Genomic DNA, 27425 nt, shown 5'->3' on the forward strand with positions numbered 1-27425 from the left:
TTACGCACTTTATTTACCTCCTTCCAAAACATCTTTTTATTCTCCCTGAAATTTAATGATACTCCCTCACCCCAACTCTCATTTGCCCTCTTTTTCACCTCTTGCACCTTTCTCTTGACCTCCTGCCTCTTTCTTTTATACCTCTCCCACTCATTTGCATTTTTTCCCTGCAAAAATCGTTCAAATGCCTCTCTCTTCTCTTTCACTAATAATCTTACTTCTTCATCCCACCACTCACTACCTTTTCTAATCAACCCACCTCCCACGCTTCTCATGCCACAAGAATCTTTTGCGCAAGCCATCACTGCTTCCCTAAATACATCCCATTCCTCCCCCACTCCCCTTACCTCCTTTGTTCTCACCTTTTTCCGTTCTGTACTCAGTCTCTCCTGGTACTTCCTCACACAAGTCTCCTTCCCAAGCTCACTTACTCTCACCACTCTCTTCACCCCAACATTCTCTCTTCTTTTCTGAAAACCCCCACAAATCTTCAAATTCGCCTCCACAAGATAATGATCAGACATCCCTCCAGTTGCACCTCTCAGCACATTAACATCCAAAAGTCTCTCTTTCGTGCGTCTATCAATTAACACGTAATCCAATAACGCTCTCTGGCCATCTCTCCAACTTACATACGTATACTTATGTATATTTCGCTTTTTAAACCAGGTATTCCCAATCTCCAGTCCTTTTTAGCACATAAATCTACAAGCTCTTCACCATTTCCATTTACAACATTGAACACTCCATGTATACCAATTGTTTCCTCAACTGCCACATTACTCACCTTTGCATTCAAATCACCCGTCACTATAACCCGATCTTGTGCATCAAAACCACTAACACACTCATTCAGCTACTCCCAAAACACTTGCCTCTCATGATCTTTCTTCTCATGCCTAGGTGCATATGCACCAATAATCACCCATCTCTCTCCATCAACTTTCAGTTTTACCCATATCAATCTAGAATTTACTTTCTTACATTCTATCACATACTCCCACAACTCCTGATTCAGGAGTAGTGCTACTCCTTCCCTTGCTCTTGTCCTCTCACTAACCCCTGACTTTACTCCCAAGACATTCCCAAACCACTCTTCCCCTTACCCTTGAGCTTCGTTTCACTCAGAGCCAAAACATGCAGGTTCCTTTCCTCAAACATACTACCTATCTCTTCTTTTTTCTCATCTTGGTTACATCCACACACATTTAGACACCCCAGTCTGAGACTTCGAGGAGGATGAGCACTCCTCGCGTGACTGCTTCTTCTGTTCCCCTTTTAGAAAGTTAAAATACAAGGAGGGGAGGGTTTCTGCCCCCCCCCCCCCGCTCCCGTCCCCTTTAGTCGCCTTCTACGACACGTGAGGAATGCGTGTGAAGTATTCTTTCTCCCCTATCCCCAGGGATATATATATATATATATATATATATATATATATATATATATAGTGCTTCAGCGTCACCATTTTGATGAGACGCCTACGTCGGGAAGGAGGAGGAACGTGAGTTTCTGCAGTAACGGGAGGCATCGGCTACTGATGTGCGGTGCCACGTGAAGCACTGCTGACAGTGAGGGATACTGACGTTGCACGGACTGTGATCCTCGGTTTGGTTTACAAGAATGTTCTTCCGCCAGTGATGCTACTACTTTTGTGAATTATGAACCATTGCAACACAAACATCGCCAGGTGGTGGAGTGACCCGCAGTGTATCGAGACAGACTTCCCCAGAACTTTTTTAAAGGGAAGTAAATGTTTATAGTTGTGTTACTGGAGTGATAGTTTTCATACATGGTACTCTGACAAGAAAATAGTGAAACTGGAAAAGAATGTAGCTTAGACTTTGAAGCTTATTCTTTCATTGAAATGTGAACAAAGGGAGCATTTTTTTTCAAAGTGATAGAGATGGAAAGCAAAAAGGTATTTTTCATGAATGTACTGGAAAAGTTGAGGTCCAGATAAACTTTTGGTCTGTCAAGGCTTTATTATGGCGGATGACCAACTACCTACCATCATGTATCCAAGATATGGTTGTACTTTGTGTAATGAAGACAATTGAGAAACATCATAAGCCAATATTCCAGTTTCATGATAAGAAAAGTGGACCAGGCAGTGTGATACAGTGGTTAAATTGATGAAAACTACTATTGACGTTTGTGTAAATGAATTATACATTTCCCTTTTCCATAGCCAGAGGTTAAACCATTATGTGACATTCATTTTTTTTAAATTCATTTTAAGCTAGAAGTTTCAGTTTTCTAAATTATTTCTTACATTTTTCATATGTATATATATATATATATATATATATATATATATATATATATATATATATATATATATATATATATATATATATATATATATATTTATGTGCTGAAAAAGGACTGATGATTGGGAATACCTGGTTTAAAAAGCGAGATATACATAAGTATACTTATGTAAGTAGGAGAGATGGCCAGAGAGCGTTATTGGATTACGTGTTAATTGACAGGCGTGCGAAAGAGAGACTTTTGGATGTTAATGTGCTGAGAGGTGCAACTGGAGGGATGTCTGATCATTATCTTGTGGAGGCTAAGGTGAAGATTTGTATGGGTTTTCAGAAAAGAAGAGTGAATGTTGGGGTGAAGAGGGTGGTGAGAGTAAGTGAGCTTGAGAAGGAGACCTGTGTGAGGAAGTACCAGGAGAGACTGAGTACAGAATGGAAAAAGGTGAGAACAATGGAAGTAAGGGGAGTGGGGGAGGAATGGGATGTATTTAGGGAATCAGTGATGGATTGCGCAAAAGATGCTTGTGGCATGAGAAGAGTGGGAGGTGGGTTGATTAGAAAGGGTAGTGAGTGGTGGGATGAAGAAGTAAGAGTATTAGTGAAAGAGAAGAGAGGCATTTGGACGATTTTTGCAGGGAAAAAATGCAATTGAGTGGGAGATGTATAAAAGAAAGAGACAGGAGTTCAAGAGAAAGGTGCAAGAGGTGAAAAAAAGGGCAAATGAGAGTTGGGGTGAGAGAGTATCATTAAATTTTAGGGAGAATAAAAAGATGTTCTGGAAGGAGGTAAATAAAGTGCGTAAGAGAAGGGAGCAAATGGGAACTTCAGTGAAGGGCGCAAATGGGGAGGTGATAACAAGTAGTGGTGATGTGAGAAGTAGATGGAGTGAGTATTTTGAAGGTTTGTTGAATGTGTTTGATGATAGAGTGGCAGATATAGGGTGTTTTGGTCGAGGTGGTGTGCAAAGTGAGAGGGTTAGGGAAAATGTTTTGGTAAACAGAGAAGAGGTAGTGAAAGCTTTGCCGAAGATGAAAGCCGGTAAGGCAGCAGGTTTGGATGGTATTGCAGTGGATTTTATTAAAAAAGGGGGTGACTGTATTGTTGACTGGTTGGTAAGGTTATTTAATGTATGTATGACTCATGGTGAGGTGCCTGAGGATTGGCGGAAAGCTTGCATAGTGCCATTGTACAAAGGCAAAGGGGATAAGAGTGAGTGCTCAAATTACAGAGGTATAAGTTTGTTGAGTATTCCTGGTAAATTATATGGGAGGGTATTGATTGAGAGGGTGAAGGCATGTACAGAGCATCAGATTGGGGAAGAGCAGTGTGGTTTCAGAAGTGGTAGAGGATGTGTGGATCAGGTGTTTGCTTTGAAGAATGTATGTGAGAAATACTTAGAAAAGCAAATGGATTTGTATGTAGCATTTATGGATCTGGAGAAGGCATATGATAGAGTTGATAGAGATGCTCTGTGGAAGGTATTAAGAATATATGGTGTGGGAGGAAAGTTGTTAGAAGCATTGAAAAGTTTTTATCGAGGAAGTAAGGCATGTGTACGTGTAGGAAGAGAGGAAAGTGATTGGTTCTCAGTGAATGTAGGTTTGCGGCAGGGGTGTGTGATGTCTCCATGGTTGTTTAATTTGTTTATGGATGGGGTTGTTAGGGAGGTAGATGCAAGAGTTTTGGAAAGAGGGGCAAGTATGAAGTCTGTTGGGGATGAAAGAGCTTGGGAAGTGAGTCAGTTGTTGTTCGCTGATGATACAGCGCTGGTGGCTGATTCATGAGAAACTGCAGAAGCTGGTGACTGAGTTTGGAAAAGTGTGTGGAAGAAGAAAGTTAAGAGTAAATGTGAATAAGAGCAAGGTTATTAGGTACAGTAGGGTTGAGGGTCAAGTCAATTGGGAGGTGAGTTTGAATGAAGAAAAACTGGAGGAAGTGAAGTGTTTTAGATATCTGGGAGTGGATCTGACAGCGATGGAACCATGGAAGCGGAAGTGGATCATAGGGTGGGGGAGGGGGCGAAAATCCTGGGGGCCTTGAAGAATGTGTGGAAGTCGAGAACATTATCTCGGAAAGCAAAAATGGGTATGTTTGAAGGAATAGTGGTTCCAACAATGTTGTATGGTTGCGAGGCGTGGGCTATGGATAGAGTTGTGCGCAGGAGGATGGATGTGCTGGAAATGAGATGTTTGAGGACAATGTGTGGTGTGAGGTGGTTTGATCGAGTGAGTAACGTAAGGGTAAGAGAGATGTGTGGAAATAAAAAGAGCGTGGTTGAGAGAGCAGAAGAGGGTGTTTTGAAGTGGTTTGGGCACATGGAGAGGATGAGTGAGGAAAGATTGACCAAGAGGATATATGTGTCGGAGGTGGAGGGAACAAGGAGAAGAGGGAGACCAAATTGGAGGTGGAAAGATGGAGTGAAAAAGATTTTGTGTGATCGGGGCCTGAACATGCAGGAGGGTGAAAGGAGGGCAAGGAATAGAGTGAATTGGAGCGATGTTGTATACCGGGGTTGACGTGCTGTCAGTGGATTGAAGCAAGGCATGTGAAGAGTCTGGGGTAAACCATGGAAAACTGTGTAGGTATGTATATTTGCGTGTGTGGACGTATGTATATACATGTGTAGGGGGGGGGGGGGTTGGGCCATTTCTTTCGTCTGTTTCCTTGCGCTACCTCGCAAACGCGGGAGACAGCGACAAAGTATAAAAAAAAAAAATATATATATATATATATATATATATATATATATATATATATATATATATATATATATATATATATATATCCTTGGGGATAGGGGAGAAAGAATACTTCCCACGTATTCCCTGCGTGCCGTAGAAGGCGACTAAAAGGGGAGGGAGCGGGGGCTGGAAATCCTCCCCTGTCATTTTTTTTTTTTTTTTTCTTCTTTTTTTCCAAAAGAGGGAACAGAGAAGGGGCCCAGGTGAGGATATTCCCTCAAGGGCCCAGTCCTCTGTTCTCAACGCTACCTCGCTAATGCGGGAAATGGCGAATAGTATGAAGGAAAGAAAGATATATATATATATATATATATATATATATATATATATATATATATATATATATATATATATATATATATATATATATATATATATTATATATATATATATATATATATATATATATATATATATATATATTTATATATATATATATATATATATATATATATATATATATATTTATATATATTTATATATATATATTTCAAGCTAGAAGTTTCAGTTTTCTAAATTGTTTCTTACATTTCTCATATGTATATATATGTGTGTGTGTGTGTGTGTGTGTGTATATGTGCGTATGTATGTGTATGTGTGTGTATGTGTATATGTATATATATATGTATATTATCCCTGGGGATAGGGGTGAAAGAATACTTCCCACGTATTCCTCGCGTGTCGTAGAAAGCGACTAGAGGGGACGGGAGCGGGGGGCCAGAAATCCTCCCCTCCTTGTATTAACTTTCTAAAATGGGAAACAGAAGAAGGAGTCACGCGGGGAGTGCTCATCCTCCTCGAAGGCTCAGACTGGGGTGTCTAAATGTGTGTGGATGTAACCAAGATGTGAAAAAAGGAGAGATAGGTAGTATGTTTGAGGAAAGGAACCTGGATGTTTTGGCTCTGAGTGAAACGAAGCTCAAGGGTAAAGGGGAAGAGTGGTTTGGGAATGTCTGGGGAGTAAAGTCAGGGGTTAGTGAGAGGACAAGAGCAAGGGAAGGAGTAGCAATACTCATGAAACAGGAGTTGTGGGAGTATGTGATAGAGTGTAAGAAAGTAAATTCTCGATTAATATGGGTAAAACTGAAAGTTGATGGAGAGAGGTGGGTGATTATTGGTGCATATGCACCTGGGCATGAGAAGAAAGATCAAGAGAGGCAAGTGTTTTGGGAGCAGCTGAATGAGTGTGTTAGTGGTTTTGATGCACGAGACCGGGTCATAGTGATGGGTGATTTGAATGCAAAGGTGAGTAATGTGGCAGTTGAGGGAATAATTGGTATACATGGGGTGTTCAGTGTTGTAAATGGAACTGGTGAAGAGCTTGTAGATTTATGTGCTGAAAAAGGACTGATGATTGGGAATACCTGGTTTAAAAAGCGAGATATACATAAGTATACTTATGTAAGTAGGAGAGATGGCCAGAGAGCGTTATTGGATTACGTGTTAATTGACAGGCGTGCGAAAGAGAGACTTTTGGATGTTAATGTGCTGAGAGGTGCAACTGGAGGGATGTCTGATCATTATCTTGTGGAGGCTAAGGTGAAGATTTGTATGGGTTTTCAGAAAAGAAGAGTGAATGTTGGGGTGAAGAGGGTGGTGAGAGTAAGTGAGCTTGAGAAGGAGACCTGTGTGAGGAAGTACTAGAGAGACTGACTACAGAATGGAAAAAGGTGAGAACAATGGAAGTAAGGGGAGTGGGGGAGGAATGGGATGTATTTAGGGAATCAGTGATGGATTGCGCAAAAGATGCTTGTGGCATGAGAAGAGTGGGAGGTGGGTTGATTAGAAAGGGTAGTGAGTGGTGGGATGAAGAAGTAAGAGTATTAGTGAAAGAGAAGAGAGAGGCATTTGGACGATTTTTGCAGGGAAAAAATGCAATTGAGTGGGAGGTGTATAAAAGAAAGAGACAGGAGGTCAAGAGAAAGGTGCAAGAGGTGAAAAAAAGGGCAAATGAGAGTTGGGGTGAGAGAGTATCATTAAATTTTATGGAGAATAAAAAGATGTTCTGGAAGGAGGTAAATAAAGTGCGTAAGAGAAGGGAGCAAATGGGAACTTCAGTGAAGGGCGCAAATGGGGAGGTGATAACAAGTAGTGGTGATGTGAGAAGGAGATGGAGTGAGTATTTTGAAGGTTTGTTGAATGTGTTTGATGATAGAGTGGCAAATATAGGGTGTTTTGGTCGAGGTGGTGTGCAAAGTGAGAGGGTTAGGGAAAATGATTTGGTAAACAGAGAAGAGGTAGTGAAAGCTTTGCGGAAGATGAAAGCCGGCAAGGCAGCAGGTTTGGATGGTATTGCAGTGGATTTTATTAAAAAAGGGGGTGACTGTATTGTTGACTGGTTGGTAAGGTTATTTAATGTATGTATGACTCATGGTGAGGTGCCTGAGGATTGGCGGAAAGCGTGCATAGTGCCATTGTACAAAGGCAAAGGGGATAAGAGTGAGTGCTCAAATTACAGAGGTATAAGTTTGTTGAGTATTACTGGTAAATTATATGGGAGGGTATTGATTGAGAGGGTGAAGGCATGTACAGAGCATAAGATTGGGGAAGAGCAGTGTGGTTTCAGAAGTGGTAGAGGATGTGTGGATCAGGTGTTTGCTTTGAAGAATGTATGTTAGAAATACTTAGAAAAGCAAATGGATTTGTATGTAGCATTTATGGATCTGGAGAAGGCATATGATAGAGTTGATAGAGATGCTCTGTGGAAGGTATTAAGAATATATGGTGTGGGAGGAAAGTTGTTAGAAGCAGTGAAAAGTTTTTATCGAGGATGTAAGGCATGTGTACGTGTAGGAAGAGAGGAAAGTGATTGGTTCTCAGTGAATGTAGGTTTGCGGCAGGGGTGTGTGATGTCTCCATGGTTGTTTAATTTGTTTATGGATGGGGTTGTTAGGGAGGTAATTGCAAGAGTTTTGGAAAGAGGGGCAAGTATGAAGTCTGTTGGGGATGAGAGAGCTTGGGAAGTGAGTCAGTTGTTGTTCGCTGATGATACAGCGCTGGTGGCTGATTCATGTGAGAAACTGCAGAAGCTGGTGACTGAGTTTGGAAAAGTGTGTGGAAGAAGAAAGTTAAGAGTAAATGTGAATAAGAGCAAGGTTATTAGGTACAGTAGGGTTGAGGGTCAAGTCAATTGGGAGATGAGTTTGAATGGAGAAAAACTGGAGGAAGTGAAGTGTTTTAGACATCTGGGAGTGGATCAGGCAGCGGATGGAACCATGGAAGCGGAAGTTGATCATAGGGTGGGGGAGGGGGCGAAAATCCTGGGAGCCTTGAAGAAAGTGTGGAAGTCGAGAACATTATCTCGGATAGCAAAAATGGGTATGTTTGAAGGAATAGTGGTTCCAACAATGTTGTATGGTTGCGAGGCGTGGGCTATGGATAGAGTTGTGCGCAGGAGGATGGATGTGCTGGAAATGAGATGCTTGAGGACAATGTGTGGTGTGAGGTGGTTTGATCGAGTGAGTAACGTAAGGGTAAGAGAGATGTGTGGAAATAAAAAGAGCGTGGTTGAGAGAGCAGAAGAGGGTGTTTTGAAGTGGTTTGGGCACATGGAGAGGATGAGTGAGGAAAGATTGACCAAGAGGATATATGTGTCGGAGGTGGAGGGAACAAGGAGAAGAGGGAGACCAAATTGGAGGTGGAAAGATGGAGTGAAAAAGATTTTGTGTGATCGGGGCCTGAACATGCAGGAGGGTGAAAGGAGGGCAAGGAATAGAGTGAATTGGAGCGATGTTGTATACCGGGGTTGACGTGCTGTCAGTGGATTGAATCAAGGCATGTGAAGCGTCTGGGATAAACCATGGAAAGCTGTGTAGGTATGTATATTTGCGTGTGTGGACGTATGTATATACATGTGTATGGGGTGGGGTTGGGCCATTTCTTTCGTCTGTTTCCTTGCGCTACCTCGCAAACGCGGGAGACAGCGACAAAGTATAATAAAAAAGAATAAATGTATATGTCTGTGTATGTATACATATATGTATACGTTGAAATGTATAGGTATGTATATGTGCGTGTGTGGACGTGTATGTGGGTGGGTTGGGCCATTCTTTCGTCTGTTTCCTTGTGCTACCTTGCTAATGCGGGAGACAGCAACAAAGTATAATAATAATAATAAAAAAACATATATATATATATATATATATATATATTTTCTTTTCTTTTCTTTCAAACTATTCGCCATTTCCCGCATTAGCGAGGTAGCGTTAAGAACAGAGGACTGGGCCTTTGAGGGAATACCCTCACCTGGCCCAATTCTCTGTTCCTTCTTTTGGAAAATTAAAAAAAAAACGAAAGGGGAGGATTTCCAGCCCCCCGCTCCCATATATATTATATATATATATATATATATATATATATATATATATATATATATATATATATATATATATATATATATATATATATATAATTATTTTTTTTTTTTTTTTTTTTTTTCATACGATTCGCCATTTCCCGATTTGCGAGGTAGCGTTAAGAACAGAGGACTGGGCCTTAGAGGGAAAATCCTCACCTGGCCCCCTTCTCTGTTCCTTCTTTTGGATATAAGTGTATATAGTGTATATGTGTGTGTATGTATATATATATTATCCCTGGGGATAGGGGTGAAAGAATACTTCCCAAGCATTCTCCACGTGTCGTAGAAGGCGACTAGAGGGGACGGGAGCGGGGGGCCAGAAATCCTCCCCTCCTTGTATTTTTAACTTTCTAAAAAAATGGGAAAGAGAAGGAGTCACGCGGGGAGTGCTCATCCTCCTCGTAGACTCAGATTGGGTTCTCTAAATGAGTGTGGATGTAACCAAGATGTGAAATAAGGAGAGATAGGTAGTATGTTTGAGGAAAGGAACCTGCATGTTTTGGCTCTGAGTGAAACGAAGCTCAAGGGTAAAAGGGAAGAGTGGTTTGGGAATGTCTTGGGAGTAAAGTCAGGAGTTAGTGAGAGGACAAGAGCAAGGGAAGGAGTAGCAATACTCCTGAAACAGGAGTTGTGGGAGTATGTATTAGAATGTAAGAAAGTAAATTCTCGTTCAATATGGGTAAAACTGAAAGTTGATGGAGAGAGATGGGTGATTATTAGTGCATATGCACCTGGGCATGAGAAGAAAGATCATGAGAGGCAAGTGTTTTGGGAGCAGCTGAATGAGTGTGTTAGTGGTTTTGATGCAGAAGACCGGGTTATAGTGATGGGTGATTTGAATGCAAAGGTGAGTAATGTGGCAGTTGAGGGAATAATTGGTATACTTGGGGTGTTCAGTGTTGTAAATGGAAATGGTGAAGAGCTTGTAGATTTATGTGCTGAAAAAGGACTGGTGATTGGGAATACCTGATTTAAAAACCGAGATATACATAAGTATACGTATGTAAGTAGGAGAGATGGCCAGAGAGCGTTATTGGATTACGTGTTAATTGACAGGCGCGCGAAAGAGACTTTTGGATGTTAGTGTGCTGACAGGTGCAACTGGAGGGATGTCTGATCATTATCTTGTGGAGGCTAAGGTGAAGATTAGTATGGGTTTTCAGAAAAGAAAAGTGAATGTTGGGGTGTAGAGGGTGGTGAGAGTAAGTGAGCTTGGGAAGGAGACTTGTGTGAGGAAGTACCAGGAGAGACTGAGTACAGAATTGAAAAAGGTGAGAACAATGGAAGTGAGGGGAGTGGGAAAGGAATGGGATGTATTTAGGGAATCAGTGATGGATTGCTCAAAAGATGCTTGTGGCATGAGAAGTGTGGGAGGTGGGTTGATTAGAAAGGGTAGTGAGTAGTGGGATGAAGAAGTAAGATTATTAGTGAAAGAGAAGAGAGAGGCATTTGGACGATTTTGCAGGGAAAAAATGAATTTGAGTGGGAGATGTATAAAAGAAAGAGACAGGAGGTCAATAGAAAGGTGCAAAAGGTGAAAAAGAGGGCAAATGAGAGTTGGGGTGGGAGAGTATCATTAAATTTAAGGGTTTTGGAAGGAGGTAAATAAAGTGCGTAAGACAAGGGAGCAAATGGGAACTTCAGTGAAGGGCGCTAATGAGGAGGTGATAACAAGTAGTGGTGATGTGAGAAGATGGAGTGAGTAATTTGAAGGTTTGCTGAATGTGTTTGATGATAGAGTGGCAGATATAGGGTGTTTTGGTCGAGGTGGTGTGCAAAGTGAGAGGGTTAGAGAAAATGATTTGGTAAACAGAGAAGAGGTAGTAAAAGCTTTGCGGAAGATGAAAGCCGGCAAGGCAGCAGGTTTGGATGGTATTTCAGTGGAATTTATTAAAAAAGGGGGTGACTGTATTGTTGATTGGTTGGTAAGGTTATTTAATGTATGTATGACTCATGGTGAGGTGCCTGAGGAATGGCGGAATGCGTGCATAGTGCCATTGGACAAAGGCAAAGGGGATAAGAGTGAGTGCTCAAATTACAGAGGTATAAGTTTGTTGAGTATTCCTGGTAAATTATATGGGAGGGTATTGATTGAGAGGGTGAAGGCATGTACAGAGCATCATATTGGGGAAGAGCAGTGTGGTTTCAGAAGTGGTAGAGGATGTGTGGATCAGGTGTTTGCTTTGAAGAATGTATGTGAGAAATGCTTAGAAAAGCAAATGGATTTGTATGTTGCATTTATGGATCTTGAGAAGGCATATGATAGAGTTGATAGAGATGCTCTGTGGAAGGTATTAAGAATATATGGTGTGGGAGGTAAGTTGTTATAAGCAGGGAAAAGTTTTTATCGAGGATGTAAGGCATGTGTACGTGTAGGAAGAGAGGAAAGTGATTGGTTCTCAGTGAATGTAGGTTTGCGGCAGGGGTGTGTGATGTCTCCATGGTTGTTTAATTTGTTTATGGATGGGGTTGTTAGGGAGGTGAATGCAAGAGTTTTGGAAAGAGGGGCTAGTATGAAGTCTCTTGTGAATGAGAGAGCTTGGGAAGTGAGTCAGTTGTTGTTCGCTGATGATACAGCGCTGGTGGCTGATTCATGTGAGAAACTGCAGAAGCTGGTGACTGAGTTTGGTAAAAGATGTGAAAGAAGAAAGTTAAGAGTAAATGTGAATAAGAGCAAGGTTATTAGGTACAGTAGGGTTGAGGGTCAAGTCAATTGGGAGGTAAGTTTGAGTGGAGAAAAACTGGAGGAAGTAAAGAGTTTTAGATATCTGGGAGTGGATCTGGCAGCGGATGGAGCATGGAAGCGGAACTGAATCATAGGGTGGGAGAGGGGACGAAAATCCTGGGAACCTTGAAGAATGTGTTGAAGTCGAGAACATTATCTCGGAAAGCAAAAATGAGTATGTTTGAAGGAATAGTGGTTCCAACAATGTTGTATGGTTGCGAGGCGTGGGCTATGGATAGAGTTGTGCGCAGGAGGGTGGATGTGCTGGAAATGAGATGTTTGAGGACAATGTGTGGTGTGAGGTGGTTTGATCGAGTAAGTAACGTAAGGGTAAGAGAGATGTGTGGAAATAAAAAGAGCGTGGTTGATAGAGCAGAAGAGGGTGTTTTGAAATGGTTTGGGCACATTGAGAGAATGAGTGAGGAAAGATTGACCAAGAGGATATACGTGTCGGAGGTGGAGGGAACGAGGAGAAGTGGGAGACCAAATTGAAGGTGGAAAGATGGAGTGAAAAAGATTTTGAGTGATCGGGGCCTGAACATGCAGGAAGGTGAAAGGCGGGCAAGGAATAGAGTGAATTGGATCGATGTGGTATACCCGGGTTGACGTGCTGTCAGTGGATTGAATCAGGGCATGTGAAGCGTCTGGGGTAAACCATGGAAAGTTGTGTGGGGCCTGGATGTGGAGAGGAAGCTGTGGTTTCGGGCATTATTGTATGACAGCTAGAGACTGAGTGTGAACGAATGGGGCCTTTGTTGTCTTTTCCTAGTGGTACCTCCCACACATGAGGGGGGAGGGGGATGGTATTCCATGTGTGGCGAGGTGGCGATGGGAATGAATAAAGGCAGACAGTATGAATTGTGTGCATGGGTATATATGTATGTGTCTGTTTGTGTATATATATATGTACATTGAGATGTATAGGTATGTATCTTTGCGTGTGCGGACGTGTATGTATATACATTGTGTATGGGGGTGGGTTGGGCCATTTCTTTCGTCTGTTTCCTTGCGCTACCTCGCAAACGCGTCAGACAGCGACAAAGCAAAATAAACTGAAATAAATATATATATATATATATATATATATATATATATATATATATATATATATATATATATATATATATATATATATATATATATATATATATATATATATATATATATATATATATCTTTTTAAACCAGGTATTTCCAATCATTAGTCCATTTTCAGCACATAAATCTACAAGCTCTTCAAAATTCAGATTTATAATACTGAACACCCCATGTACACCAATTATTCCCTCAACTGCCACATTACTCACCTCTGCTTTCAAATCACCCACCACTATAACCCGGTCTCGTGCAACAAAAATTCTAACACACTAACTCAGCTGCTCCCAAAACACTTGCCTCTCTTGATCTTTCTTCTCATGAGCAGATGCATATGCACCAATGATTACCCATCTTTTTCCATCCACTTTCAGTTTTACCCATATCAATCTAGAGTTTACTTTCTTACACTCTGTCACATACTCCCACCACTCCTGTTTCAGGAGTAGTGCTACTCCTTACCTTGCTCTTGTCCTCTCACTAACCCCTGACTTTATTCCCAAGACATTCCCAAACCACTCTTCCCCTTTACCCTTCCCCTTTACCCTTCTTTATCAAGGATGTAAGCCATGTGTATGTTTGAAGGAATAGTGGTTCCCAACAATGTTATATGGTTGCGAGGCGTGAGCTATAGATAGAGTTGTGCACAGGAGGGTGGATGTGCTGGAAATGAGATGTTTGAGGACAATATGTGTGTGAGACGGTCTGATCACGTAAGTAATGAAAGGGGAAGAGATATGTGTGGTGGTAAAATGAATGTGGTTGATAGAGCAGAAGACAGTATTTTGAAGTGGTTTGGTCGCATGGAGAGAATGAGTCAGGAAAGATTGACCAAGAGGATGTATGTGTCAGAGGTGGAGGGAACGAGGAGAAGTGGGAGAGCAAATTGGAGAAGGAAAGATGGAGTGAAAAAAAAATTTGAGTGATCGGGACCTGAACATGCAGGACGGTGAAAGGCGTGCAAGGAATAAAGTGAATTGGAACGATGTGGTATACCGAGGTCGACGTGCTGTCAGTGGATTGAACCAGGGCATGTGAAGCGTCCAGGGTAAACCATGGAAAGAACTGTGGGGCATGGATGTGGAAAGGGAGGTGTGGTTTCGATCCATTATACATGACAGCTAGAGACTGAGTGTGAACCAATGTGGCCTTTGTGTCTTTTCCTAGCTCTACTTCTCGCACATGCGTGTGGAAGGGGCTGTTATCTCATGTGTGACGGGAAGGCAACGGGAATGAATAAGGGTACACAGTATGAATTATGTACATATGTGTATATGTTTTTTGTCTGTATATATATATATTTTTTTTTTTTTTTTATACTTTGTCGCTGTCTCCCGCGTTTGCGAGGTAGCGCAAGGAAACAGACGAAAGAAATGGCCCAACCCCCCCATATACATGTATATACATACGTCCACACACGCAAATATACATACCTACACAGCTTTCCATGGTTTACCCCAGACGCTTCACATGCCTTGATTCAATCCACTGACAGCACGTCAACCCCGGTATCCCACATCGATCCAATTCACTCTATTCCTTGCCCTCCTTTAACCCTCCTGCATGTTCAGGCCCCGATCACACAAAATCTTTTTCACTCCATCTTTCCACCTCCAATTTGGTCTCCCTCTTCTCCTTGCTCCCTCCACCTCCGACACATATATCCTCTTGGTCAATCTTTCCTCACTCATCCTCTCCATGTGCCCAAACCACTTCAAAACACCCTCTTCTGCTCTCTCAACCACGCTCTTTTTATTTCCACACATCTCTCTTACCCTTACGTTACTCACTCGATCAAACCACCTCACACCACACATTGTCCTCAAACATCTCATTTCCAGCACATCCATCCTCCTGCGCACACCTCTATCCATAGCCCACGCCTCGCAACCATACAACATTGTTGGAACCACTATTCCTTCAAACATACCCATTTTTGCTTTCCGAGATAATGTTCTCGACTTCCACACATTCTTCAAGGCCCCCAGAATTTTCGCCCCCTCCCCCACCCTATGATCCACTTCCGCTTCTATGGTTCCATCCGCTGCCAGATCCACTCCCAGATATCTAAAACACTTCACTTCCTCCAGTTTTTCTCCATTCAAACTCACCTCCCACTTGACTTGACCCTCAACCCTACTGTACCTAATAACCTTGCTCTTATTCACATTTACTCTTAACTTTCTTCTTCCACACACTTTACCAAACTCAGTCACCAGCTTCTGCAGTTTCTCACATGAATCAGCCACCAGCGCTGTATCATCAGCGAACAACAACTGACTCACTTCCCAAGCTCTCTCATCCCCAACAGACTTCATACTTGCCCCTCTTTCCAAAACTCTTGCATTTACCTCCCTAACAACCCCATCCATAAACAAATTAAACAACCATGGAGACATCACACACCCCTGCCGCAAACCTACATTCACTGAGAACCAATCACTTTCCTCTCTTCCTACACGTACACATGCCTTACATCCTCGATAAAAACTTTTCACTGCTTCTAACAACTTTCCTCCCACACCATATATTCTTAATACCTTCCGCAGAGCATCTCTATCAACTCTATCATATGCCTTCTCCAGATCCATAAATGCTACATACAAATCCATTTGCTTTTCTAAGTATTTCTCACATACATTCTTCAAAGCAAACACCTGATCCACACATCCTCTACCACTTCTGAAACCACACTGCTCTTCCCCAATCTAATGCTCTGTACATGCCTTCACCCTCTCAATCAATACCCTCCCATATAATTTACCAGGAATACTCAACAAACTTATACCTCTGTAATTTGAGCACTCACTCTTATCCCCTTTGCCTTTGTACAATGGCACTATGCACGCATTCCGCCAATCCTCAGGCACCTCACCATGAGTCATACATACATTAAATAACCTTACCAACCAGTCAACAGATATATATATATATATATATATATATATATATATATATATATATATATATATATATATATATATATATATATATATATATATATATATATATATATATATATATATATATATATATATACGTTGAGTTGTATTGTATGTATATGTGCGTGTGTGGACGTGTATGTATGTACATGTGTATGTGGGTGGGTTGGGCTATTCATTCGTCTGTTTCCTTGCGCTACCTCGCCAACGCATGAGACAGCGACAAAGTATAATAGAATAGAATATATGTATACTAACATAGTGCATAGAAATGCGCATCTTCATACAATATACAAACCTCCAACAGCCAGAATCGAACCCGGGACCCCTGTGCAAGACGCGGGAATGCTAACCGGTAGGCTATGGGCCAGGCACATAGCCTATCGGTTAGCATTCCCGCCTCTTGCACAGTGGTCCCTGGTTCGATCTTGGCTGTTGGAGGTTTGTGCGATATATATATATATATATATATATATATATATATATATATATATATATATATATATATATATATATATATATATATATATATTTTTTTTTTTTTTTTTTTTTTTTATACTTTGTCGCTGTCTCCCGCGTTTGCGAGGTAGCGCAAGGAAACAGACGAAAGAAATGGCCCAACCCCCCCCCCATACACATGTACATACACACGTCCACACACACAAATATACATACCTACACAGCTTTCCATGGTTTACCCCAGACGCTTCACATGCCTTGCTTCACTCCACTGACAGCACGTCAACCCCTGTATACCACATGACTCCAATTCACTCTATTCCTTGCCCTCCTTTCACCCTCCTGCATGTTCAGGCCCCGATCACACAAAATCTTTTTCACTCCATCTTTCCACCTCCAATTTGGTCTCCCTCTTCTCCTCGTTCCCTCCACCTCCGACACATATATCCTCTTGGTCAATCTCTCCTCACTCATTCTCTCCATGTGCCCAAACCATTTCAAAACACCCTCTTCTGCTCTCTCAACCACGCTCTTTTTATTTCCACACATCTCTCTTACCCTTACGTTACTTACTCGATCAAACCACCTCACACCACACATTGTCCTCAAACATCTCATTTCCAGCACATCCATCCTCCTGCGCACATCTCTATCCATAGCCCACGCCTCGCAACCATACAGCATTGTTGGAACCACTATTCCCTCAAACATACCCATTTTTGCTTTCCGAGATAATGTTCTCGACTTCCACACATTTTTCAAGGCTCCCAAAATTTTCGCCCCCTCCCCCACCCTATGATCCACTTCCGCTTCCATGGTTCCATCCGCTGACAGATCCACTCCCAGATATCTAAAACACTTCACTTCCTCCAGTTTTTCTCCATTCAAACTCACCTCCCAATTGACTTGACCCTCACCCCTACTGTACCTAATAACCTTGCTCTTATTCACATTTACTCTCAACTTTCTTCTTCCACACACTTTACCAAACTCAGTCACCAGCTTCTGCAGTTTCTCACATGAATCAGCCACCAGCGCTGTATCATCAGCGAACAACAATTGACTCACTTCCCAAGCTCTCTCATCCCCAACAGACTTCATACTTGCCCCTCTTTCCAGGACTCTTGCATTTACCTCCTTTACAACCCCATCCATAAACAAATTAAACAACCATGGAGACATCACACACCCCTGCCGCAAACCTACATTCACTGAGAACCAATCACTTTCCTCTCTTCCTACACGTACACATGCCTTACATCCTCGATAAAAACTTTTCACTGCTTCTAACAACTTGCCTCCCACACCATATATTCTTAATACCTTCCACAGAGCATCTCTATCAACTCTATCATATGCCTTCTCCAGATCCATAAATGCTACATACAAATCCATTTGCTTTTCTAAGTATTTCTCACATACATTCTTCAAAGCAAACACCTGATCCACACATCCTCTACCACTTCTGAAACCGCACTGCTCTTCCCCAATCTGATGCTCTGTACATGCCTTCACCCTCTCAATCAATACCCTCCCATATAATTTACCAGGAATACTCAACAAACTTATACCTCTGTAATTTGAGCACTCACTCTTATCCCCTTTGCCTTTGTACAATGGCACTATGCACGCATTCCGCCAATCCTCAGGCACCTCACCATGAGTCATACATACATTAAATAACCTTACCAACCAGTCAACAATACAGTCACCCCCTTTCTTAATAAATTCCACTGCAATACCATCCAAACCTGCTGCCTTGCCGGCTTTCATCTTCCGCAAAGCTTTTACTACCTCTTCTCTGTTTACCAAATCATTTTCCCTAACCCTCTCACTTTGCACACCACCTCGACCAAAACACCCTATATCTGCCACTCTGTCATCAGACACATTCAACAAACCTTCAAAATACTCATTCCATCTCCTTCTCACATCACCGCTACTTGTTATCACCTCCCCATTTACGCCCTTCACTGAAGTTCCCATTTGCTCCCTTGTCTTACGCACCCTATTTACCTCCTTCCAGAACATCTTTTTATTCTCCCTAAAATTTACTGATAGTCTCTCACCCCAACTCTCATTTGCCCTTTTTTTCACCTCTTGCACCTTTCTCTTGACCTCCTGTCTCTTTCTTTTATACTTCTCCCACTCAATTGCATTTTTTCCCTGCAAAAATCGTCCAAATGCCTCTCTCTTCTCTTTCACTAATACTCTTACTTCTTCATCCCACCACTCACTACCCTTTCTAAACAGCCCACCTCCCACTCTTCTCATGCCACAAGCATCTTTTGCGCAATCCATCACTGATTCCCTAAATACATCCCATTCCTCCCCGACTCCCCTTACTTCCATTGTTCTCACCTTTTTCCATTCTGTACACAGTCTCTCCTGGTACTTCCCCACACAGGTCTCCTTCCCAAGCTCACTTACTCTCACCACCTTCTTCACCCCAACATTCACTCCTCTTTTCTGAAAACCCATACTAATCTTCACCTTAGCCTCCACAAGATAATGATCAGACATCCCTCCAGTTGCACCTCTCAGCACATTAACATCCAAAAGTCTCTCTTTCGCACGCCTGTCAATTAACACGTAATCCAATAACGCTCTCTGGCCATCTCTCCTACTTACATAAGTATACTTATGTATATCCCGCTTTTTAAACCAGGTATTCCCAATCATCAGTCCTTTTTCAGCACATAAATCTACAAGCTCTTCACCATTTCCATTTACAACACTGTACACCCCATGCATACCAATTATTCCCTCAACTGCCACATTACTCACCTTTGCATTCAAATCACCCATCACTATAACCCGGTCTCGTGCATCAAAACCGCTAACACACTCATTTAGCTGCACCAGTACCACACTTGCTGAGCGATTGCTTTATAGATATTCTTCGTCATTAATGCTTGGAGCGCCATGAAAGACTGGCATGAAAGGTGTTCATACGACCTTCAAATGACGAATACCCTGCGACCAACAAGGACACCTTAACACGCTCATTCCTGCCTGCTCCTGGACCTGGACTGTTGACGTAAGACGGTGATCTGGCCTGGAGTCTCAGGGCTCCGGCATCATTAACAGTAATAACCCACAATTAGTTACCTGCCATACTCCGTACTTGAATACATACCTCACTTATGTTTTAAAAAATCTGTGTTCATATGGTTGTGGTACTTTAGGTTTCAGGAATTATCATAAAAAAAATCATAATTACTCACGAGTTCCTAATTATTTAGAGTTAATTACCTGTGAAATGTGAAGTGATTTTACATGGCACAAAGTGTTTGTTAAATGAGACGGATGTAAATATTAGGTTCCCGCTCATAACTGACATAAATGAGTTCTGTCGTAATCATGGTTAGCTCGTATTTGACCAGAGTGATTACTTAACTGCTGTTCATTTTGATTTAATATAGACAGTTGGGGAATTACTACATTACGCTGACAATTGTATTGCAATTCGCACTTTGTTTTGCTGATGGTCTGAAAACTGATAATCTCTCGTAAATTGTTTATGATTAAGTCAAAAGGAGAATATATTTATTCAATTATTTACAATTACTGCAGGAACAATATCTGTGGGAGAGTCCTGGTGTGACCCAAGGGTTTTCTAAAGGCTCCTGCAGCGCACTGTTTCCATCACCAGAGAAATGTACACTCCTTTGGGGTGAAAAGTTCTTTGAGGAGACTGTGCTCCTAAACACACAGCCTCGCCAAAATTGACATTCTACCCGCGGTGTAATCTCAAGCATACAGAGTCGGTAACACCACCGAAAAAGAGAAGAAACACTGGGATATATATATATATATATATATATATATATATATATATATATATATATATATATATATATATATATATATATATATATATATATATATATTTTTTTTTTTTTTTTTTTTTTTATACTTTGTCGCTGTCTCCCGCGTTTGCGAGGTAGCGCAAGGAAACAGACGAAAGAAATGGCCCAACCCCCCCCCCCATACACATGTACATACACACGTCCACACACACAAATATACATACCTACACAGCTTTCCATGGTTTACCCCAGACGCTTCACATGCCTTGCTTCACTCCACTGACAGCACGTCAACCCCTGTATACCACATGACTCCAATTCACTCTATTCCTTGCCCTCCTTTCACCCTCCTGCATGTTCATTTGAAGGTCGTTAAGGTGTTCATGTTAAGGTGTCCTTGTTGGTCGCAGGGTATTCGTCATTTGAAGGTCGTATGAACACCTTTCATGCCAGTCTTTCATGGCGCTCCAAGCATTAATGACGAAGAATATCTATAAAGCAATCGCTCAGCAAGTGTGGTACTGGTGCGCGTTGCTTAATTAGTTTACAATTGCTTAATTATTTACAATTACTGCTTAATTATTTACAATTACTGCAGGAACAATATCTGTGGGAGAGTCCTGGTGTGACCCAAGGGTTTTCTAAAGGCTCCTGCAGCGCACTGTTTCCATCACCAGAGAAATGTACACTCCTTTGGGGTGAAAAGTTCTTTGAGGAGACTGTGCTCGTAAACACACAGCCTCGCCAAAATTGACATTCTACCCGCGGTGTAATCTCAAGCATACAGAGTCGGTAACACCACCGAAAAAGAGAAGAAACACTGGGATATATATATATATATATATATATATATATATATATATATATATATATATATATATATATATATATATATATATATATATATATATTTTTTTTTTTTTTTTTTTTTTTATACTTTGTCGCTGTCTCCCGCGTTTGCGAGGTAGCGCAAGGAAACAGACGAAAGAAATGGCCCAACCCCCCCCCCCATACACATGTACATACACACGTCCACACACACACACCCCAGACGCTTCACATGCCTTGCTTCACTCCACTGACAGCACGTCAACCCCTGTATACCACATGACTCCAATTCACTCTATTCCTTGCCCTCCTTTCACCCTCCTGCATGTTCATTTGAAGGTCGTTAAGGTGTTCATGTTAAGGTGTCCTTGTTGGTCGCAGGGTATTCGTCATTTGAAGGTCGTATGAACACCTTTCATGCCAGTCTTTCATGGCGCTCCAAGCATTAATGACGAAGAATATCTATAAAGCACGTCAACCCCTGTATACCACATGACTCCAATTCACTCTATTCCTTGCCCTCCTTTCACCCTCCTGCATGTTCATTTGAAGGTCGTTAAGGTGTTCATGTTAAGGTGTCCTTGTTGGTCGCAGGGTATTCGTCATTTGAAGGTCGTATGAACACCTTTCATGCCAGTCTTTCATGGCGCTCCAAGCATTAATGACGAAGAATATCTATAAAGCAATCGCTCAGCAAGTGTGGTACTGGTGCAGCTAAATGAGTGTGTTAGCGGTTTTGATGCACGAGACCGGGTTATAGTGATGGGTGATTTGAATGCAAAGGTGAGTAATGTGGCAGTTGAGGGAATAATTGGTATGCATGGGGTGTACAGTGTTGTAAATGGAAATGGTGAAGAGCTTGTAGATTTATGTGCTGAAAAAGGACTGATGATTGGGAATACCTGGTTTAAAAAGCGGGATATACATAAGTATACTTATGTAAGTAGGAGAGATGGCCAGAGAGCGTTATTGGATTACGTGTTAATTGACAGGCGTGCGAAAGAGAGACTTTTGGATGTTAATGTGCTGAGAGGTGCAACTGGAGGGATGTCTGATCATTATCTTGTGGAGGCTAAGGTGAAGATTAGTATGGGTTTTCAGAAAAGAGGAGTGAATGTTGGGGTGAAGAAGGTGGTGAGAGTAAGTGAGCTTGGGAAGGAGACCTGTGTGGGGAAGTACCAGGAGAGACTGTGTACAGAATGGAAAAAGGTGAGAACAATGGAAGTAAGGGGAGTCGGGGAGGAATGGGATGTATTTAGGGAATCAGTGATGGATTGCGCAAAAGATGCTTGTGGCATGAGAAGAGTGGGAGGTGGGCTGTTTAGAAAGGGTAGTGAGTGGTGGGATGAAGAAGTAAGAGTATTAGTGAAAGAGAAGAGAGAGGCATTTGGACGATTTTTGCAGGGAAAAAATGCAATTGAGTGGGAGAAGTATAAAAGAAAGAGACAGGAGGTCAAGAGAAAGGTGCAAGAGGTGAAAAAAAGGGCAAATGAGAGTTGGGGTGAGAGACTATCAGTAAATTTTAGGGAGAATAAAAAGATGTTCTGGAAGGAGGTAAATAGGGTGCGTAAGACAAGGGAGCAAATGGGAACTTCAGTGAAGGGCGTAAATGGGGAGGTGATAACAAGTAGCGGTGATGTGAGAAGGAGATGGAATGAGTATTTTGAAGGTTTGTTGAATGTGTCTGATGACAGAGTGGCAGATATAGGGTGTTTTGGTCGAGGTGGTGTGCAAAGTGAGAGGGTTAGGGAAAATGATTTGGTAAACAGAGAAGAGGTAGTAAAAGCTTTGCGGAAGATGAAAGCCGGCAAGGCAGCAGGTTTGGATGGTATTGCAGTGGAATTTATTAAGAAAGGGGGTGACTGTATTGTTGACTGGTTGGTAAGGTTATTTAATGTATGTATGACTCATGGTGAGGTGCCTGAGGATTGGCGGAATGCGTGCATAGTGCCATTGTACAAAGGCAAAGGGGATAAGAGTGAGTGCTCAAATTACAGAGGTATAAGTTTGTTGAGTATTCCTGGTAAATTATATGGGAGGGTATTGATTGAGAGGGTGAAGGCATGTACAGAGCATCAGATTGGGGAAGAGCAGTGCGGTTTCAGAAGTGGTAGAGGATGTGTGGATCAGGTGTTTGCTTTGAAGAATGTATGTGAGAAATACTTAGAAAAGCAAATGGATTTGTATGTAGCATTTATGGATCTGGAGAAGGCATATGATAGAGTTGATAGAGATGCTCTGTGGAAGGTATTAAGAATATATGGTGTGGGAGGCAAGTTGTTAGAAGCAGTGAAAAGTTTTTATCGAGGATGTAAGGCATGTGTACGTGTAGGAAGAGAGGAAAGTGATTGGTTCTCAGTGAATGTAGGTTTGCGGCAGGGGTGTGTGATGTCTCCATGGTTGTTTAATTTGTTTATGGATGGGGTTGTAAAGGAGGTAAATGCAAGAGTCCTGGAAAGAGGGGCAAGTATGAAGTCTGTTGGGGATGAGAGAGCTTGGGAAGTGAGTCAATTGTTGTTCGCTGATGATACAGCGCTGGTGGCTGATTCATGTGAGAAACTGCAGAAGCTGGTGACTGAGTTTGGTAAAGTGTGTGGAAGAAGAAAGTTGAGAGTAAATGTGAATAAGAGCAAGGTTATTAGGTACAGTAGGGGTGAGGGTCAAGTCAATTGGGAGGTGAGTTTGAATGGAGAAAAACTGGAGGAAGTGAAGTGTTTTAGATATCTGGGAGTGGATCTGTCAGCGGATGGAACCATGGAAGCGGAAGTGGATCATAGGGTGGGGGAGGGGGCGAAAATTTTGGGAGCCTTGAAAAATGTGTGGAAGTCGAGAACATTATCTCGGAAAGCAAAAATGGGTATGTTTGAGGGAATAGTGGTTCCAACAATGCTGTATGGTTGCGAGGCGTGGGCTATGGATAGAGATGTGCGCAGGAGGATGGATGTGCTGGAAATGAGATGTTTGAGGACAATGTGTGGTGTGAGGTGGTTTGATCGAGTAAGTAACGTAAGGGTAAGAGAGATGTGTGGAAATAAAAAGAGCGTGGTTGAGAGAGCAGAAGAGGGTGTTTTGAAATGGTTTGGGCACATGGAGAGAATGAGTGAGGAGAGATTGACCAAGAGGATATATGTGTCGGAGGTGGAGGGAACGAGGAGAAGAGGGAGACCAAATTGGAGGTGGAAAGATGGAGTGAAAAAGATTTTGTGTGATCGGGGCCTGAACATGCAGGAGGGTGAAAGGAGGGCAAGGAATAGAGTGAATTGGAGTCATGTGGTATACAGGGGTTGACGTGCTGTCAGTGGAGTGAAGCAAGGCATGTGAAGCGTCTGGGGTAAACCATGGAAAGCTGTGTAGGTATGTATATTTGTGTGTGTGGACGTGTGTATGTACATGTGTATGGGGGGGGGGGGGGTGGGGCCATTTCTTTCGTCTGTTTCCTTGCGCTACCTCGCAAACGCGGGAGACAGCGACAAAGTATAAAAAAAAAAAAAAAAAAAATATATATATATATATATATATATATATATATATATATATATATATATATATATATATATATATATATATATATATATATATATATATCCCAGTGTTTCTTCTCTTTTTCGGTGGTGTTACCGACTCTGTATGCTTGAGATTACACCGCGGGTAGAATGTCAATTTTGGCGAGGCTGTGTGTTTAGGAGCACAGTCTCCTCAAAGAACTTTTCACCCCAAAGGAGTGTACATTTCTCTGGTGATGGAAACAGTGCGCTGCAGGAGCCTTTAGAAAACCCTTGGGTCACACCAGGACTCTCCCACAGATATTGTTCCTGCAGTAATTGTAAATAATTGAATAAATATATTCTCCTTTTGACTTAATCATAAACAATTTACGAGAGATTATCAGTTTTCAGACCATCAGCAAAACAAAGTGCGAATTGCAATACAATTGTCAGCGTAATGTAGTAATTCCCCAACTGTCTATATTAAATCAAAATGAACAGCAGTTAAGTAATCACTCTGGTCAAATACGAGCTAACCATGATTACGACAGAACTCATTTATGTCAGTTATGAGCGGGAACCTAATATTTACATCCGTCTCATTTAACAAACACTTTGTGCCATGTAAAATCACTTCACATTTCACAGGTAATTAACTCTAAATAATTAGGAACTCGTGAGTAATTATGATTTTTTTTATGATAATTCCTGAAACCTAAAGTACCACAACCATATGAACACAGATTTTTTAAAACATAAGTGAGGTATGTATTCAAGTACGGAGTATGGCAGGTAACTAATTGTGGGTTATTACTGTTAATGATGCCGGAGCCCTGAGACTCCAGGCCAGATCACCGTCTTACGTCAACAGTCCAGGTCCAGGAGCAGGCAGGAATGAGCGTGTTATGGTGTCCTTGTTGGTCGCAGGGTATTCGTCATTTGAAGGTCGTATGAACACCTTTAATGCCAGTCTTTCATGGCGCTCCAAGCATTAATGACGAAGAATATCTATGAAGCAATCGCTCAGCAAGTGTGGTACTGGTGCGCGTTGCTTAATTAGTTTCATGAATATAAAGGTTTGATTATTTGGGTCAACCCGTGAAGTACTTGACGGGTTGGTAGGCTTAACCGCGTTTTCCTGGACACTAAATTTTGGTGGGACAGAAAATTATAAAAACTAGAGTCTTTGTGACAGTGAACTAATACCATATCATGTTAACAATTAGATAGGATTATTGTATCATTTTGTTTAATTAGGTTGTTTAATTTCAAACAGCTCTTGGAATTTTTTTTCAACCGAATATGGAGCATGTATTTCAGCTGTTTCAAATGCACTGAAATAGAAAAATAAGTAATCCTGGAAACATTCCATCAAGGCAAGTTTCTATGTCACAACGTCCTACAGAACCATACTATAACACGTAATAAACTCTCTATCATCATGTCCCGTATGAACGGTGTGTTGTGTGTAACAACTACACCTGTTATGCCAGGTATCTGGTCAAAATGAATGTTCATTTTCATGTACAGAAAATTTCAAACAGAAAACTAAACTGTATAAAAGATTACCACTCAAGAAAGTTGCTTTCGAGAAAATTCTGTTCTAGTTACTTTTCCTTTGATGTGTGTTTCACTTTCGGCAAAAATCAGCAATAATCTACACGTATTACTGGGCCCCTTCTATCCTGGTGACATTATCCATTGTTGCTATGTACTTATCATGAGAACACCGTTCACCATGATCATCGTTAATGGCACCCATGTTCTCCATGATCATCACTGACGACACACATGTTTTCCAAGAACATCGTTGATGGCACCCATTTTCTCCATGATCACTGAAGATATCCATGTTCTCCATGATCATCACTGATGGCACCCATGTTCTCCATAATCATCCCTGATGACACTCATGTTCTCCATGATCATCGTTAATGGCACCCATGTTCTCCATGATCATCACTGACGACACCTATGTTCTCCAAGAACATCGTTGATGGCACCCATGTTCTCCATGATCATCCCTGACGGCATCTATGTTCTCCATGATCACTGACGACAACCATGTTCACCATGATCATCACTGACGGAGCCCATGTTCTCCATGATCATCACTGACGACACCCATGTTCTCCATGATCACTGACGACACCCATGTTCTTTATGATCATCACTGACGACGCTCATGTTCTCCATGATCACTGACGACTTCATGTTCTCCATGATCACTGACGACTTCATGTTTTCCCTGATCATCACTGACGACATCCATGTTTTTCATGATCATCACTGATGGTACCCATGTTCTCCATGACCCTCACTGACGGCAACCATGTTCTCTATGATCACTGACGACACACGTTCTCCATGATCACCAGTAACGACATCCATGTTCGCCATGATCATTAGTGACGACACCTATGTTCTCCATGATCATCACTGATGGCAGCCATGTTCCCCATGATCTTCACTGTCGGTACCCATATTCTCCATGATCATCACTAACGACACCGATGCTCTCCATGATCATCACTGACGACACCCATGTTCTCAATGATCATCACTGATGGCAGCCATGTTCTCCATGATCATCACTGACAGCAGCCATGTTCTCCATGATCATCACTGACGGTACCCAAGTTCTCCATGATCATCACTGAGGACACCCATGTTCTCCATGATCATTAATGATGGTACCCATGTTCCCCATAATC

General features: G+C 41.8%; 1 protein-coding gene across 1 annotated transcript in view; it reads right to left on the reverse strand.

Annotated features, from left to right (window-relative positions):
• LOC139755735 (uncharacterized) overlaps positions 1-27111 on the reverse strand; it is a 160564-nt gene extending 133453 nt beyond the window's left edge. The window contains exon 1 of the mRNA XM_071674367.1: positions 27011-27111. Within this exon, the coding sequence (XP_071530468.1) occupies positions 27011-27111 (101 nt within the window). The remainder of the gene's footprint in view (positions 1-27010) is intronic.
• Positions 27112-27425: the final 314 nt, after the last annotated feature.

The sequence above is a fragment of the Panulirus ornatus genome, chromosome 20, assembly GCF_036320965.1.
Source record: "Panulirus ornatus isolate Po-2019 chromosome 20, ASM3632096v1, whole genome shotgun sequence".
NCBI classification, from domain to species: Eukaryota; Metazoa; Arthropoda; class Malacostraca; order Decapoda; family Palinuridae; genus Panulirus; species Panulirus ornatus.